General features: G+C 35.3%; 1 protein-coding gene across 1 annotated transcript; it reads right to left on the bottom strand.

The window, feature by feature from the left end:
* Positions 1 to 3296: 3296 nt before the first annotated feature.
* LOC105147691 (uncharacterized) lies at positions 3297 to 15080 on the bottom strand. Its single transcript, XM_011058865.2, has 3 exons — positions 14553 to 15080; positions 13361 to 13685; positions 3297 to 12436 (listed from the first exon to the last, which is right to left on the bottom strand). Exons 1-3 carry the CDS (start codon positions 14755 to 14757, stop codon positions 11764 to 11766), a joined length of 1203 nt encoding a protein of 400 aa, XP_011057167.2. The 5' UTR covers positions 14758 to 15080; the 3' UTR covers positions 3297 to 11763.
* Positions 15081 to 15086: the final 6 nt, after the last annotated feature.

Raw genomic sequence — 15086 nt, 5'->3', positions numbered from 1 at the left:
TTTCTTTGTTAAACGGTTAAAGAAAAAATTTCTTTAATTTGAACGTCATTTCTTTGATTTAAACATTATTTTTTGAAATTAAATAAAAAAATTTATTTGATTTAAAGAAATTGTATCCAAATAAAAAAAATGACATTCAAAAAAAAAGAAATTTTTTTCTTTAACCGTACAGCAAAGAAATTTCTTTAAATCAAAGAAACCTTTCTCTGGGTGTATAATAAAATATTCGTTGAATTATGAAAAAAAAATGAAATTCGATCCAATAAATTCTCATAATGATTTAAATTATAAAACTTTTACTAGAATTCGTTACAAGAATGAATATATAATTATATATTAGGTGTTGGAATTAATTCGTAGCGTTTTTTAATGAAAGAATGTTATTTATTTCACATGAGCATTAAAAAATACATTAATGAAAGTACTTCCCATCACTTGTAAAACGCTACGAATTAATTCCAACACCTAATAGTATAAATAAATTCAATTACCATATTGTATCAATGAATTAACTACATTAAGTTGGACATTAAGTCAGACATTAATGATTAATGATCATTCATTGGACAAAAATGAACAAAATTTTTTTCAGTGTTCATATTTGATTCTGCAAACAGCGCGATGAAATCTTTTTTAGCCTTAAAACGCAATTGTGAGCAAAAGTAGGAATATAACTTATTAAATTGACAAGCAATTTAATTATTTTTCATGCTAATCATCTTTATACAAATATTAATAATCTAATGTTAATGAGAATCTTTAAACCTACAAATAATTTATAAATAATAAAAAATAATTATTTGGCAAATTATTTTGCGATTAATAATGATTATTTGGCGACTACGAAATAAAATATATTAGTATAAGCGAAAAAAGAGACATGCCGTCGATGAAAACGCAAACTCGCGGAATCAATTTTCTCGAATGACTGGACAGAGCCTTCCGGTCGGGCTGTTGCGAGGGATGATATTGGAAGTAAATCAATACAATCCGTCTTAGTCGATGGCGAACGCATTAATTACGGCCGGTGAATCCAATTAAATCTGGCGGCGGCAATGCGCCGCAAAGACAGCCAGTCCTCCACCATTTCGCGGTTCGGCGTGGATTGGAGGACAGAGGTCGGCGGTTAAAAGAGGCGGCCAGCCGACCGGCAGGGAAAGGACACCCCATGGCACTCCCCGCGGCCTCCGAGGTTGGGGGGCTTAAAAATATGATTTTAATACCGCTGCTCTGGGGGTCGCCGTATATCACGCTTTTGTCCGCCTACTATTGTCTCTAACGCCGGGCCCATACCCTCTCAAAACCACCATCTACCACGTCCACGTCCAGCCCAAACCCTCCCCTTCTCTCGTGGACTGAACCCTAGGCACCTTTTGCGCTTCCCTATCCCCCAGCATCTCCGGCTGGTACTCGCTAAAAACGTTCATAATTGGAAATCTTTGGTCCGCGAGATAATTGTCATCGACAATTATCCGAGAGTCTGATCTGTATTCGTAACTAGGTGTGATCAGTTTGAAATTTTTTTGAGGGACGATCTCTTTCATCAAAATAGTCAAAAGCCATTTGTTAACGAATTATGCGACGTCGGATAATACCTCGTAATATGCTATGAATGTGAGAGCATAAATCGGCACTGGCGCTTTTGCTTTTTGCCACCGCGAGAAATTTAGAGATCCGCGAATCCGTAATTTTTATCCGTTTTCAAGAGAGCTTAACGAGCAGCGCTGCTCCGGCAAAAAGATTCTATAGGTTTTCCACACGTTCGACTCCTCCGGTTTTACCGAACCCTTTACTGTATAATACTGGCGGGTTTACTACGCATACCATCGAACGACATATTTTCGTCCTGATTTAACGTCCTGTAAAAACTCGACGTCTACCCGGATTGCGCATTTCTCCCACTATTATGTCATTATTTTTAAATTTTGCTGTTCATTTAGAAATTCTCCCAATATTCCGCGTAGAATGACGTAGAATGGTCGAGCGTCAATGAACGACTATTGTATTTATTCATTATATCTTCTTGTAAAATTACCTAGGCATACAAATATTCAGCATACATAACGAAAGTGCCGTTTAATATGACAGCTGAATTTTAATAACGATCTTCAAATACATAACTACTGACGCGTACTACCTCGCTTCATGGAGATTTTCTGCCGATGTCCGATAAACCGTTTAAGCGTATCTTCATCATTAAAGCCATTTCACACGCATGCGGCGCAATCAATCGCCTGCGAATTCCAGGCCTATTGGCAATGGATAAACAGCTTAATAATAACGCTCTCCAAAGGCATCACTGAGAGAAAAATTTAATATTGATGGCTATAATTGTGTAGTAAAATAATTATGATTAAGGAGTTCCGTTTTTATAATTATTATTGTTATGAGAGAAAAGTGTTTAATACTTATGACTATATAATTATATGATAAAATAATTATGATTAAAGAGCTTTGTTTTTATAATTATTATGAGGGAAATTTATGGAGGATATTTATGGGGGATATTTAAAATGTTTAATACTTATGACTATATAATTATATGATAAAATAATGGTTAGGAGATCCGTTTTTATACACTCTAAAAAATATCGGTACAGATTTAACATCATGCAGTGTCTATATAATTCTCATTGTGTTGATGTTAATATTAACCACGATAATAATCAATCTTTATGATCAGTAATAATAAATTATATTGAATTTACAATTCTTTGAGTGAAACAAAATACCGAGAAACAAAGGGACAAATTTACAGAGGTCGACGATACAGTTAAACAGATTACGGGTAAAGACATCCACGCGCCCCGTATTAACCTACATAAAATGGTCCCCACGGTGCAATCAATTGTCGTCAATTCGTAGATAAGATTAGATAAGGATAAACTAAGCGAGCGGAACGAGGGAGCTCAATAGAATGGAGATGAATTATGGAGATGAATATCGAACGAATAAAATATATTATTTATATGGCGATGATTTTTTGTCATTATGTATTCTGCCAAGACCTAAAAAGCTAATTTATTAAAGTTGACACAATTATTCGATCACTATGTGGAATCTTCAAGTAATTTGATTTATCGAATAATTCAGCTTTATATATATATATTTCAAACCTATTCAAATTATTCAAACGACACGACTGTTCGTATAGTCATGTCGTTAGTTTCACTTACAGTGATTCCATTCGTGCACTTTATGAAAATTCAAGCGCGTATTATGTAAGCCTGTAATATCAAGGCTTGGAACAGGGGTAAAACGTGATAGCACCCCGGGGAACGGCCAGTGGTTTCGACAATCTCTGTTACTAGGTTTGTTCTTAGGGCAAATCTAAGTATCTATGAATTATACACTGAATCTTCGCCTTGAACCAGTTTCTGTCGTAACTCAAATCGCAATGAGAGAAGAAGAGAGATAGAGACAAGATTATGTGCACGCACATTACAGATATTAAAAAGAAAAGAAGTTAAATCTAATTAAATAAACAAAATCCTACATTTGGTCAAAGCGGATCTTGATTAAATATTTCTGTGTGAATTTATGTATATCTAATTTTACAGACCGTACGGACATTTTTTTCGGTCTTGAAACGCAATCATAAACAGAACTAGAATAGTAACATCATGTGACAAGCAATTTAATAATTTTTTACGCTAATGAACATCTTATAAGAAAAAAATCAAATTAAATATTAATCAAATTAATAATTTGATGTTAACAAGACTCTTAAAAATCTGAAAAAAAAGAAGTTTCTCTTTTTTTCAAACAACAAAGAAAAAGAAAAGGAGAAGAAAAAATAGCATCAATCTTTAAGATTGCTTTAAATAATGAGAAGAAAAATATCAGATGGAGTTCAGTTTAGGAGTTGCAGCAAATAATTTATGAAAATTCTGATTAACTTATATTATTTCGTAAAAAAAAAAAGTATTATTAGTCTGACGACCAAACGCATATCATTTAACTGCTTTCGACACGAGAGCGAAAAAGTAGCATAATATAAAAACTTTGTAATGTAATATGCTGTACATATTACGGAATGTCGCTATATAATTGCAGAGAGAAAAAGTAATCTCAACTTGCTGTGCGCTTTGGCCACAAACTTTTTAGAACGTATGTCTCTTTAATTCGAGATAATTGTAATTTTCATTGCCTTTACGGCAATATGAAAGTCTCGCATTGCGCCCGTACGCTATATTTAATTCCGGCAAAGTCACGATTTCCTTTGCAACTGCGATGTACATATCATGCAACTATAAACCGAAATGTCGCTGTTACCATTACGTTATTAACAACTATTAGAATTATATAATAAATATTAGAGATTATTTGAAGAAAAGAAATATACATCGTTTTTCCATTTCTTTTGTTGTAATCTTTTGCGCAGTGTAGTGTTTTTCTTGACTTCGTACCTTTCTCTTGAATTTTTACACTTTCTGCGTTTGTTTGACTATTACATGATTTATATTAGCTAGATGAGTCAACTTATTAGACAGTATACATTTATTAAGAAAAATTTTTTATTAAACCAATAAAACGTACGAAACGTACCAATAAAACATCATCAGTCTAAAGATTCGAAATAAATAATCAAGAGCTTGACTCAAAACATTTTTCTAAGTATTATTCCCAGCAAACAAGCTGATGTTATTTGTCATCATTTCAACGTTATTTTGACATTAAAGACGATAAATAACGTCAGCTTGTTCGCTGGGTTCTTATATTGATTTATTTTATAATGCTCGTGATATTTGTAAAATATCATTCACTGTATCGTTCACTGCAATTCGATTCTCACAATTATTGAGACTATCCGATTGGGCGTGTCGCAAAAATAAAGGCGGGAGAGATAAAGATATCCGGGAGATCTTTACGCGATTTCAGCGGGACACGGGAGTGCCTTGGAAAATCCGGCAAGTCTTTCTCGGATGAGCGGAGGAGGGTGGCATCGGGTCGGGATGGGACGCGTAATCACCGAGGTGTAATACGTGCGTGCAAACCAACCCCTGCTCACGCCTCGATACGCGCGGTGATAGGCGTTTCGTAGGTAGTCGCACGGCTGGCTCGAAAAGGGAGGTTCCAGCAGTGCCGTGGACTATAATTCTGCATTATCGGTGAGTTCACGGGCCAACGCATCTTCGCGTTGGGGAAAGGGGGTAAAACGGTTGAGCGCTGTTCTCCACTAACCCTTTCTACCTGGCGCCGCTTACTCGTCCTCGACAGCTGCGTGTGCGCTTTAAATTTCAGTGTGTGTCCTCGATTTAAACAATAAATACTTTGGAACAATTAACGCTTTGTCAATTACATCCACGTAGATTACAAGCAATGTCACATAAGATGCATCATTGCGGTTACAATTCTGCTATTCCGCTCAAATGTTTCTTTTTTTAGGAAGAAGTGGGATGAGAGATGAAAGATTTATTCCTTTATTTCTCATAGATAGTACTAATAGTATTAGACTATAGATGAGGTTCTATAGAATTCCTCTCCATTGTCTAGAGCTCGGCACAATCGTATTTATCGAATAATTAACGTAATTCGTGTAAAATGCATTTTGGTTCGTGGCTGATTAACATCAAAGTAACATCAACAAAGGAGTGTAATTTCTAATAAAATTTTATATTACCCTGAATTAATTTTGGCTTAGGATATTTTTATAATTTTTAAAATTTTTGTGTATCTATTTTGTGTAATAAATATTTTCATTTGCACGGCTGCTAATTGCCGCTCATCGATTATAAAAAATAATTTTGATAAATATACCTTTAATAAAAATACAAAATGTAAATTTTTTAATTTATTTTCGTAATTGCAAATTAAATACCTGCGATGTTTAATTCTTCAAAAATGTCTTCCAATATGTTCAATATCATCGGCGTATTTAGGATATCCTTCTTCCCTCGCTGACGTAACAATCACGATTTGTTCCGAACGGTTCGTTGCCGGCCGCAAATCAGCAATTTCTTGATATCGCCGATTTTCCCTAAGTAGAAAAACGCATCGGGCAAAGAATGACGCGGCGGGGCGAGCAACGGATGGGGTGGCGGGACGGCCCCCGGTTAGGAATGATTTAAGGGTTGTTATCGGCGAGAGCGGAGCTGCGGGTCGGGCCGTCCACGTCAGCGAGAACGTTCGTATCAATTCCAACCATCCCCCGAACCAGCCTTAACTTTACCCACCCTCCCTCTCGCCCGACCCGAGCCGAGCCTCCCCTGTCCCTCTCCTTTGCTCGGTCCTCTCGCATCCCACCCTGTCTTCCTCGAGACCGGGGGAGACAGGCATTAACCGGCCGTGGTAACCGGGCCGGACGGCCGAGATTGTCCATACCACTGCCTCGTTCTCGTCGGCCTATACCGACGATCTATTAGATCGGCACGGAGGCTGCGGAGCTACGCGTTTGGTACGGTCGATGTATCGTCTATCTGGTTAGGTTCACGCGCGAATGCCTCGAGGGGCAATGGCGGGTGATGAATTGGTGATTAAGATGAGCCAGCCGGCCGCGATCGGTACCGTGCGCTCTCCCGACCGAACCGAATCGATTTCGGTCGATCGCGATGCGCGATTCCCAATTCGATTCGTTCTTATAATAATTTATTAAATAATAATACATGTATAATAGCTTTTCGACATTTTGAAGTCAAGACATAATTTCTAAGATATAGATTTTCGTAAATAATTTTGTAACGCGTATTATATTTTTGGTATCTTTCAATAATATATACTATATTGTATCTTTTGTGTCATGATTTATTTTGAGTAAAATATTAACAAGATTTTTTTTTTAAACTCATGTTTAACTCTTTATTAGTCACATCCGTTTGAAGCAAGCAGATAAAAAATAGTTCGAGGGTTTTTTATTTCAAGCAAAATTTCAGAAAAAGAAAAGAATAAGAAAATGTTTCTCGCTTGTATCTCTGTCGTCTTTGAATAATGCATTTGAATCTTTTGTGTCACGATCTATTTTGAACAAATTTTAAGAATATTTTTAACTTGCATATTTTACTCTTTATTATTCACATCCAATGTAAAATATACGGATAAAAAATTCAGTTTGAAGGTTTTTTTATTTTAAACATCAAGATTTCGGAAAAAATATTTATATTACTCGCATTACATATTTCCAGCATCTCAACATTTTTTAAGGAAAGAAGGTATATTTATATACAGAAAGAACGATTTGACTGAAGTATTTAAAAATTTATTACAGATCTAAAAATAATTTTGTATCAAAATAATTATCTAGGAATCTCAAGCATAATAAGCAATATTGCAAGAACTTTTAACATTCCAGCAATCAACTTAAGCACTCCTACATTTTGATAGTCCAAAATTATTTTCAGATGTGTATCTAGCTTTTTAGTTATACTTATCTGTATCTAAATTTTTAGTTATATTTAGCAAAACCTTTCCGTATATCATTAAAAGAACATTTTAAAAGCTTAGAAGATTTTAATGAAAAGGCTATAATTAGCCAAGGAAAGGAATAATAATCTGTGTAAAAAATGATTTAAAAATTAATTATTTTATACAACTTTTTCATTTTGATTCTCCGCGCTTTTTATCATCATTGCAAACAGTTTCGCAAAACAAATTACAAACTGAATGGTCGTTACTGGCAACAATCAGCTTCCGCGGTCAACAACGACGAGCGGCGTCTCCACCGCAATATGTCGTACCCAGGTATTCTCTACCGCGCGATCGTTGTCGCTGAATGGCAGCGCAGCAGCTTTCGACAAACTTTCGAAAACTGAAACTGTCGAAAATTGAAACAGCCGGACCTCGAAGATTGGACCCCGTAGCTTACTCGGCGCGCCCGCGGAATTACGGAACGACGGTATCACGTGTAACCCGGACGCGACGCCTAATATTCGCCCGAGACCACCGCGGGGTTGAAACTTTACCTACCCTTCCGACAGCATGCAACTGCCGGCATGCAAACGAGACTCCGAGGTATTTCGAATAGTTAAAGGTTACCGATACCGAAGGCCGAGAAATCGAGAGGAAGCCGTGAAAAAGGATCATCGTTACTCGTCTCGTTTTTGGTTTCGCGCAAAAATAATCTCGTGCTAATCATAAAATATCTATCATTAGATATCATCTACTTGAATTAAGTTCATGAGATATTTAAAAAATGATCTTTATATAAATAAAGGCTAAAAATAAATGATATCGTGGCAAACAGATATTTCGCAGGCTTTGAAATTCTGATATCTGATATTGCGAAGCGTGAAAAATTCGCGAATCTCGTGCGGCGTAACAAAACCGTAAAACGATGAAACAACTGAAATATTATCCCTGCTTTTATCCCGCGACGACAATCTCATTGGCCTTTGTCGAATGCGATACGAAGCTAATTTCCATGCTGGAGTGCGCGAAGTTATAAAGAGGCGCGAATGAAGGAAATTGGGTGAAGCAAGGAAAATTACTATAATCAACTCTAAGATGAAGTAACAATTATCTACACATCGCGATGTCTTTAAGACCCGCATTTGCAGTTGTTACTTGAATCTCGTTTCAGAAGCGTCTCGTGTCAGACGAAATGCTCGAGTTGGAGTTGTATATCTTGAAACGATTCAATAGTCGTGACTTATAGTAGAAATTGAATAAAAAAAACTGCGTTTACATTCAAACTGAGAAGCGAAGAATAATTTTTCACGTGAAATCTGATTCTATGACTGATATTCATAATTAGTTCTTACTTTTACGGAAAAGATGGTTTTACTGATAATTATATAAGCAAGATACAGATCTGAAAATAATTTTGTTAAATTATTAAAATAATTATATAGGATATTAACTTTAATGGCTAGAATATTGATTGATACTTGACATTCCTATGTAATTATTTTGGTAGTCCGACGAAATTATTTTTAAACCTATGTTTAAATAAATTTTTAGATGCTTCAACAAAATTATTCTTTTCATGTAAGATCGTCTTAAGTACAGTCTTAAGATATCATAAGCCAATATTAACATAGAGCCATATATTAACATCTTAAGACATTATTAAAAACAATCTTGAAATAAGAACTATAAAAATACCAGCCGATTTCATTCCAAAAAAATGATGTATTATACATACATTAATAAGTTACTTATCAAAATTATAACAGATCAACTTATTGATACTAAAATAAATTAAAATTAATACAATTAACAGTTACTAAAATATTAATACTATTATAAAGATTAATGAAATGAATAATATTAAGTAAAAAATAAACCATATTTGATCAAAACGTGTCTTGGGGTCTAATAATATTTTCATGGATTTTTACAATTTCCAGTTTATTAATAAAACGATTATTTTGACGAACGATGCAATATCACAGACAGCTTTATTTCGTTCATTCAAGAAAGAAAGAAAGAAAGAAGCCCCGCGCGCTCAGCCGTGATCGCAAGAAGAATTTTTCCGAACGCTGTAATATCTCCGATTTTCTCCAAGTCGCGCACATCCGCGGGAACCGCTATTGAATTTATTATTATGCATTTATGTAGATTGAAATTAATATTAGAGGCCCGCGTGAGCGAGTGAACGAATCAGGCGTCGCGATTCTAAACGATGATTCCGCGGAAATCTCGCGATTGAATTCGAAGTCATGATTAGTTTCTCAGCTTACTTTTCTCCACACCCTTCGTTCTCGTAGTCTGGCGAAAGTTTCAAACTGGAATGCTCCCTTATCGTTTCTCCGATTGATTTACATTTGTTTAATAAAGTAACGCGGTCACTTTCGCTCGCTCGCTCGCTCGCAGAAGTCGTTCCCTTTTGCACTTATTGTATTAATTTGAAAGAGTCACTGTTGAATTAAATTTCGGATCCCAGGCGAACGTTCTTTTATTAAGCGGATAAAAGCGGTGCAGTTCAACATAATGGCTGCTTTTTGAATCAATCAAAAATTAGCTTCAAATTGTAAAAAATCAAATGACAATAACTACCAAGTTAGAGCGTATTCGGATTCCCACCAAGGTGTCATGTCATTCTTGTTTAACGTTTGATAGATAACAACACAGAAAAAAAGATTTTCTCTGCCGCAGCTAATTTTGGTTTATTATAATATATTTGCTGGTTTTAATTTTAATCTGTTTTGTTCTAATACACATAATCGTCAATCTCCAATGCATAGTGTAACACGGACATTAGAAAATTGTTTTGTTCTCCGTGACCTCTGAGTTGCACTCAGGAAGAGTTACTTTTCTTAAACGTTGTGATCGTGAATCGGATCGCAACCTTATTGAACTCGAGTCGCTATAACTCAACCATTCGAAACTCGCGGTACAATTGCTGCCGATATACTCGGGATCGACAGCATATACATATAATGCCGTTATATATCCCATCGTAGTCGTATAAATCTCGATTTTTGTAGGACCGCGAATTTCTTCGTGCATTTCCGCGGACGTGCAACACGTGCGCGTGGCAGACGATATTCCAGCGTTGAAAATAGATATATCGAAACGTCGTGGCGCCGATCGAACGTTCTCCACATTTCGCATTTCCGAGCGTGTAAACAACACATACGAAATACGCAAAACAGAGCGAAATAAATGCGAGTCACGATTGTGAACAAAGTAAATCATACACTTCGATCAAATTGTATCTCGCTCGATGGTATTGTTCTTTCCACGCCGTGTACCTTTGCGTAATAATATAGTAATAATAATACACAGAGACCAACGTTGTATTTTAATAGGAAACGAAACGCTCTTTCTTCAGATTTATCAGTCGACAAGATAAACGTCAAAAATTGGCGAATCGTTTCGCACAAATGTCGCTCCTGTAAGAATATCGGAACAAAGATATATTGAAAGATCGATTTTATTAAGATTTTCTGTGAGATATCGGCAAACGTTTATCCGGCGAAGCCTGATGTACCGAATGATAAGCTTGTGGAGGAACATTGAGAAAAATACAAGAATATGACATATATTATATTCTTTTCATATAATTTGTCCTTTTTTCCCATTTTTTTTTCTTTATTCTCAATCGAGATATTGCCCGCATATTTTGTGAAAATGCGAAGCACATAATTATATAATTTCTAGTTTCGTATTTCTATTATATAATTTATATATTTTTTTTTATTATTAAGTATATGTATATATAAAATTATGTATAATATTTTGTGATCTTAAATTTTGTGGTCTTAAATTTTTATGTTTGAAATTTTTATCTTAGTATAATTTTGATGCATGTGGATGTAAGAATATTTATGCATTAACTCTTAATTTTGATGAGTTATCAGGTGATCGAGTCAGTCAGATGTCTACCGCCAAACAATGAATTTAAAGTCAATTTTAAAAAGTATCCAAAATTGAATATTTCGTCCGAGAATCTCCTTCTCATATCCGAATCACAATTACTAAAATCACAACGCATATAAATGCGCACAAATGAATTAGAAATGTTATATATATAAATGTATACTATTCTATTATATGTATATACATATAATAGAATAATAAAATTCAATAGAATACTATTCAGTAGAATAGAATAGAATAATACAATAGAATACATATAATAGAATAGTGTGTATATATATATGTAAAATAGCATTATTTAACATTTCCTACATTTCCAATTGAAAATTTTTTTCTCTCCAAATTGTCTATGTAGACATAAAGATTATCTTTCAGAACTTTTCATATTTTATAACACACAATTTCAAATATTCGAAAGTAGCGGAGACAAAGTTCCAATAAAAATAAACTTTCCGACTGTTTCAATACATGAAGACATTCACTTTAAGAGTCCTCTTTACATCTTTATGCATTCTTATTGGCACCATAAAACTGCCTGAAGCTTTCGTAAATATCATTATTCAATTTCACGCGTTTTCGCGACTTCCGACCTGTTCTGAATCCATTTAATTCCCGCATTCGATATGCCGGGGCTACGCTGGCGATAGTTAAGGGCGACTTCGTGGGAAACGTCACGTATCGCCAGAATTCGTTTATCGGCGGCGATATCCTAATGATGCGATCTCTCTTGCGATCGCCGATTTCGTTATCCTCGATAGACTTCGCCTTATTTTTCACGATCTCGAATATTTTATTGCTCGGTTGCCGTCGCGTAACATTCTTCAAAGATTGTTTCAAGCAGTTACCGAGTATCCTCATTGCCGCTTTTTTCGCGTCGTCCTGATGATACGTGATCGTCGTGTCAAGATCGCTCGACGACGTAACGTTTCGACGTGTCGCGTCGGATGGAGCGAATGTGATTGTCCCGTTGGGACTCGATAAGTTCTTCATCGTCGCGTTCGACTTTATCCTCGAGTCTTTTTTGGTAACCAATCGCGTTGCATTCAAAAACGTGCACGGACAATGATTAATCACATTGTTACTCGAAATTTCGGCTTTCGAAGAATTATTATTTGGGCAATGCGATTGGCTCTTATCCTCAGCCACGGTCGTCATCGTTTCTTCTATCATAGATTTCCTGAAGTGAAATTATTAAGCTAATTAGTGTCGTCGAATTCTATCACATTTTGGTGGTTTAATGATAAAAAAAAAGAAAGTTTTTATTAAAAATAAATATATAAACGCATTCATGATTTATTGTAACTTTTTAATTGAGGTATCAAGAAGCTGTTAGCAGCGGAACTTTTGCGTTAAGGACTGGAGGAAAAAAATTGTCGGACAAATTGGATACGATTGAAACCCTTTACATATATACGCCGTAAAACTTGCGTGGATTTAGACCGGCCCCGTAATGGTAGCAATTCGATAAATTCATCATCCAGGACTTCTCTCTTCTCGTTCCTCTTAGCTTAAATCCCAACTTAAATAGACGCGAAACGTGTACTGGACTAAAGTTCGAGCGAGTTTGATTACAAGGGAACGTGTCTCCAACTGCACTTACCTTCAGCAAATAAGCTACTGCTGAATTGTTAAAGCTCATTTTCAAAGAATCATGCGATTCGCGCACTTAAAGTTTTCGCGAGGAACTTCCGTCACGTTCTGCAAATCAAATATTTAGCGAACGTATGCGCTATTTTAATGCATCGCCGAAACACGTAATCGAGAATAGTAATAAGAGAAGAGAATAGATAATTGTTCGCAGTAATTGACCATTCAATTATATCGAATCTAATAAGATAATTAACAAAATGAAAACGGCGAAGACGGGTTTTCCAAGAAATCGAAACGTATCTTCCTCCCTCGAAGATTTAAGTGAGAAATACATAGAAAAACGTAAGACAATAAAATGTAAGCAGTAAGCGAATTAACCAATCATGATAGAGAAGTTAGGGCAATAATTATGTTTTCTACTGTGATTGACCGATTCACTTAAATATTATTTCCTTATGTTTTTTTATGTGTATCTGACTTTAGAAAAGAAAAGAAATTTCTTTCGGCTTACTTTGCGATCTTCGCCTCAGAATCCGTCACGTCAATACGTTCCTCCATTTGGTAATAAGCAATTATCAATATTCGCATCAACCGAACGAGTTTAAGCTTGATGATCGACCCATTAGGTTGAGCTTCTCGAAGCAACAACAGTCTGGCCCAGTCCGACTTCAGCGTACCGAAGGGCAGAGCGGAAATCGGACACTTAAATCCAGCGGTCATCATGTTTACGGTAGGCACGTCCGTGAGATTTAATTTCGACAAATGATTCTCGATCTCGTTGACATCGAACCTGACCAGTTTCAAACAGCGATCTGGAATGCTACTCGCGCATTCCGCTGCAAAAGAAGAAAAAATACATCTAGGAATCTTGTTTCTCCTCTCAAATGAATCGTAAAGTGAATTTTTTTCTTTTACAGAAATATTAAAAATTGTAATATTATAAATCCGTAATTTCATCTTTTTTTATAAAAATGGAAATAGTCCTTCGCGTTACGTGGCTCAGTTGTCATTAAATTTTCTCTATGAGGAATCGTGTTAATCCTTTGCGGTCCAAATTATTTCTCAAACGTCTCATCTTTAATTTAATTTAAAGACAATTTTAGATAATTCATATTTAAGTTCAAAATAGTATTTATAGTACTTAATTTAAAACTGTCTTAAGTACTGTCTTAAAATGTCATATTAACATCTTAAAACATTACTTAAGATGATCATGAAATAAGAACGAATTACCGGCTTATTTATAATTTATATGCTCTACAATATAAAAAAATGTCTAAAAGATTAAAGGACATAAACAATACTAAATAGAAAACGTTAACATCGCAATAATGCAAATTATGAATAGTTTAAAGCGGGCTTAATCAACAGGAAATTCTTTCTAAGAAAGAATTATCATTTTCAGAAATTCATAAAGATTTTAAAAATAATTTAATCATTATTACAATTGAGTGCCTAAAGAACAATGCAAAGAAAAGACGAAGATCTAACTTGATATGAGACTATAGAAAAAATTAATTTTCATTAATTTCATTATTAAATTGTACATATTAATTTCTAAGCTCCCGGTTATTCTTGTGATTCGTAATACAAATCTCGAAACAATGTCTTATCATCCGACGGCGATAATCCAATGTCACTAAAGATTGACGAATAGCCGGAGATCCCTTCAGGAAACATGAAATAATACAGCGTGCACTTACTGTTGACAATTAACACCGCGCAAAAAAGAATTGAAACATACGATAACATTTCTCGCGACATTCCGCTTCTCGAACTGTTTGCGCGGATGAGTGACGGTATGCGAGCACTTCGTTTCGTTAGGATCGGCACATTTTCACCGGCGACTCGCGGTACGACACATGAAATACAAAGCGATTCTCGCTTCTTGTAAAGCGAGAGCTGCATCCGATCCCTCCGCGCCGCGGATGTGTCCAGGAACACATAAGAGTGTTTTCAATCGCTGATATTATATAGCAAGTCAGCTTATTTGTGAACTTCCCTTACCGGAAACGAAATCGTTGAATCATCACTGTAGCGGTTACAATATTAGCATATTAAATGTACATTTCCAACTGAAAACTATAATGAGAATTTCTTTAAAATTTCCAATATTAAATACTTTAACACAGAGCTATGGTCAGAGTTAAAAAATGCTGAAACAAACTCCAATGTTAAATAAAGCGTAACATTTTATAACTTTTTTATGGAGAGAGAGAGAGAGAGAGAGTTTCAAC

The sequence above is a fragment of the Acromyrmex echinatior genome, chromosome 18 (assembly GCF_024713525.1).
Source record: "Acromyrmex echinatior isolate Ae372 chromosome 18, ASM2471352v2, whole genome shotgun sequence".
NCBI classification, from domain to species: Eukaryota; Metazoa; Arthropoda; class Insecta; order Hymenoptera; family Formicidae; genus Acromyrmex; species Acromyrmex echinatior.
Note: the sequence above shows the minus strand (reverse complement) of the source record. Positions and strands in the feature narration are given on the sequence as shown.

Coding starts and splice junctions, on each gene's coding strand:
- LOC105147691 (XM_011058865.2), bottom strand. CDS start 14,757: ATGCAGCTCTCGCTTTACAAGAAGCGAGAATCGCTTTGTATTTCATGT. Junction 13,686..14,552: donor CGCGGTGTTAATTGTCAACA/GTAAGTGCACGC, acceptor CTTCTTTTGCAG/CGGAATGCGCGAGTAGCATT. Junction 12,437..13,360: donor TCTGAGGCGAAGATCGCAAA/GTAAGCCGAAAG, acceptor ATTTCACTTCAG/GAAATCTATGATAGAAGAAA.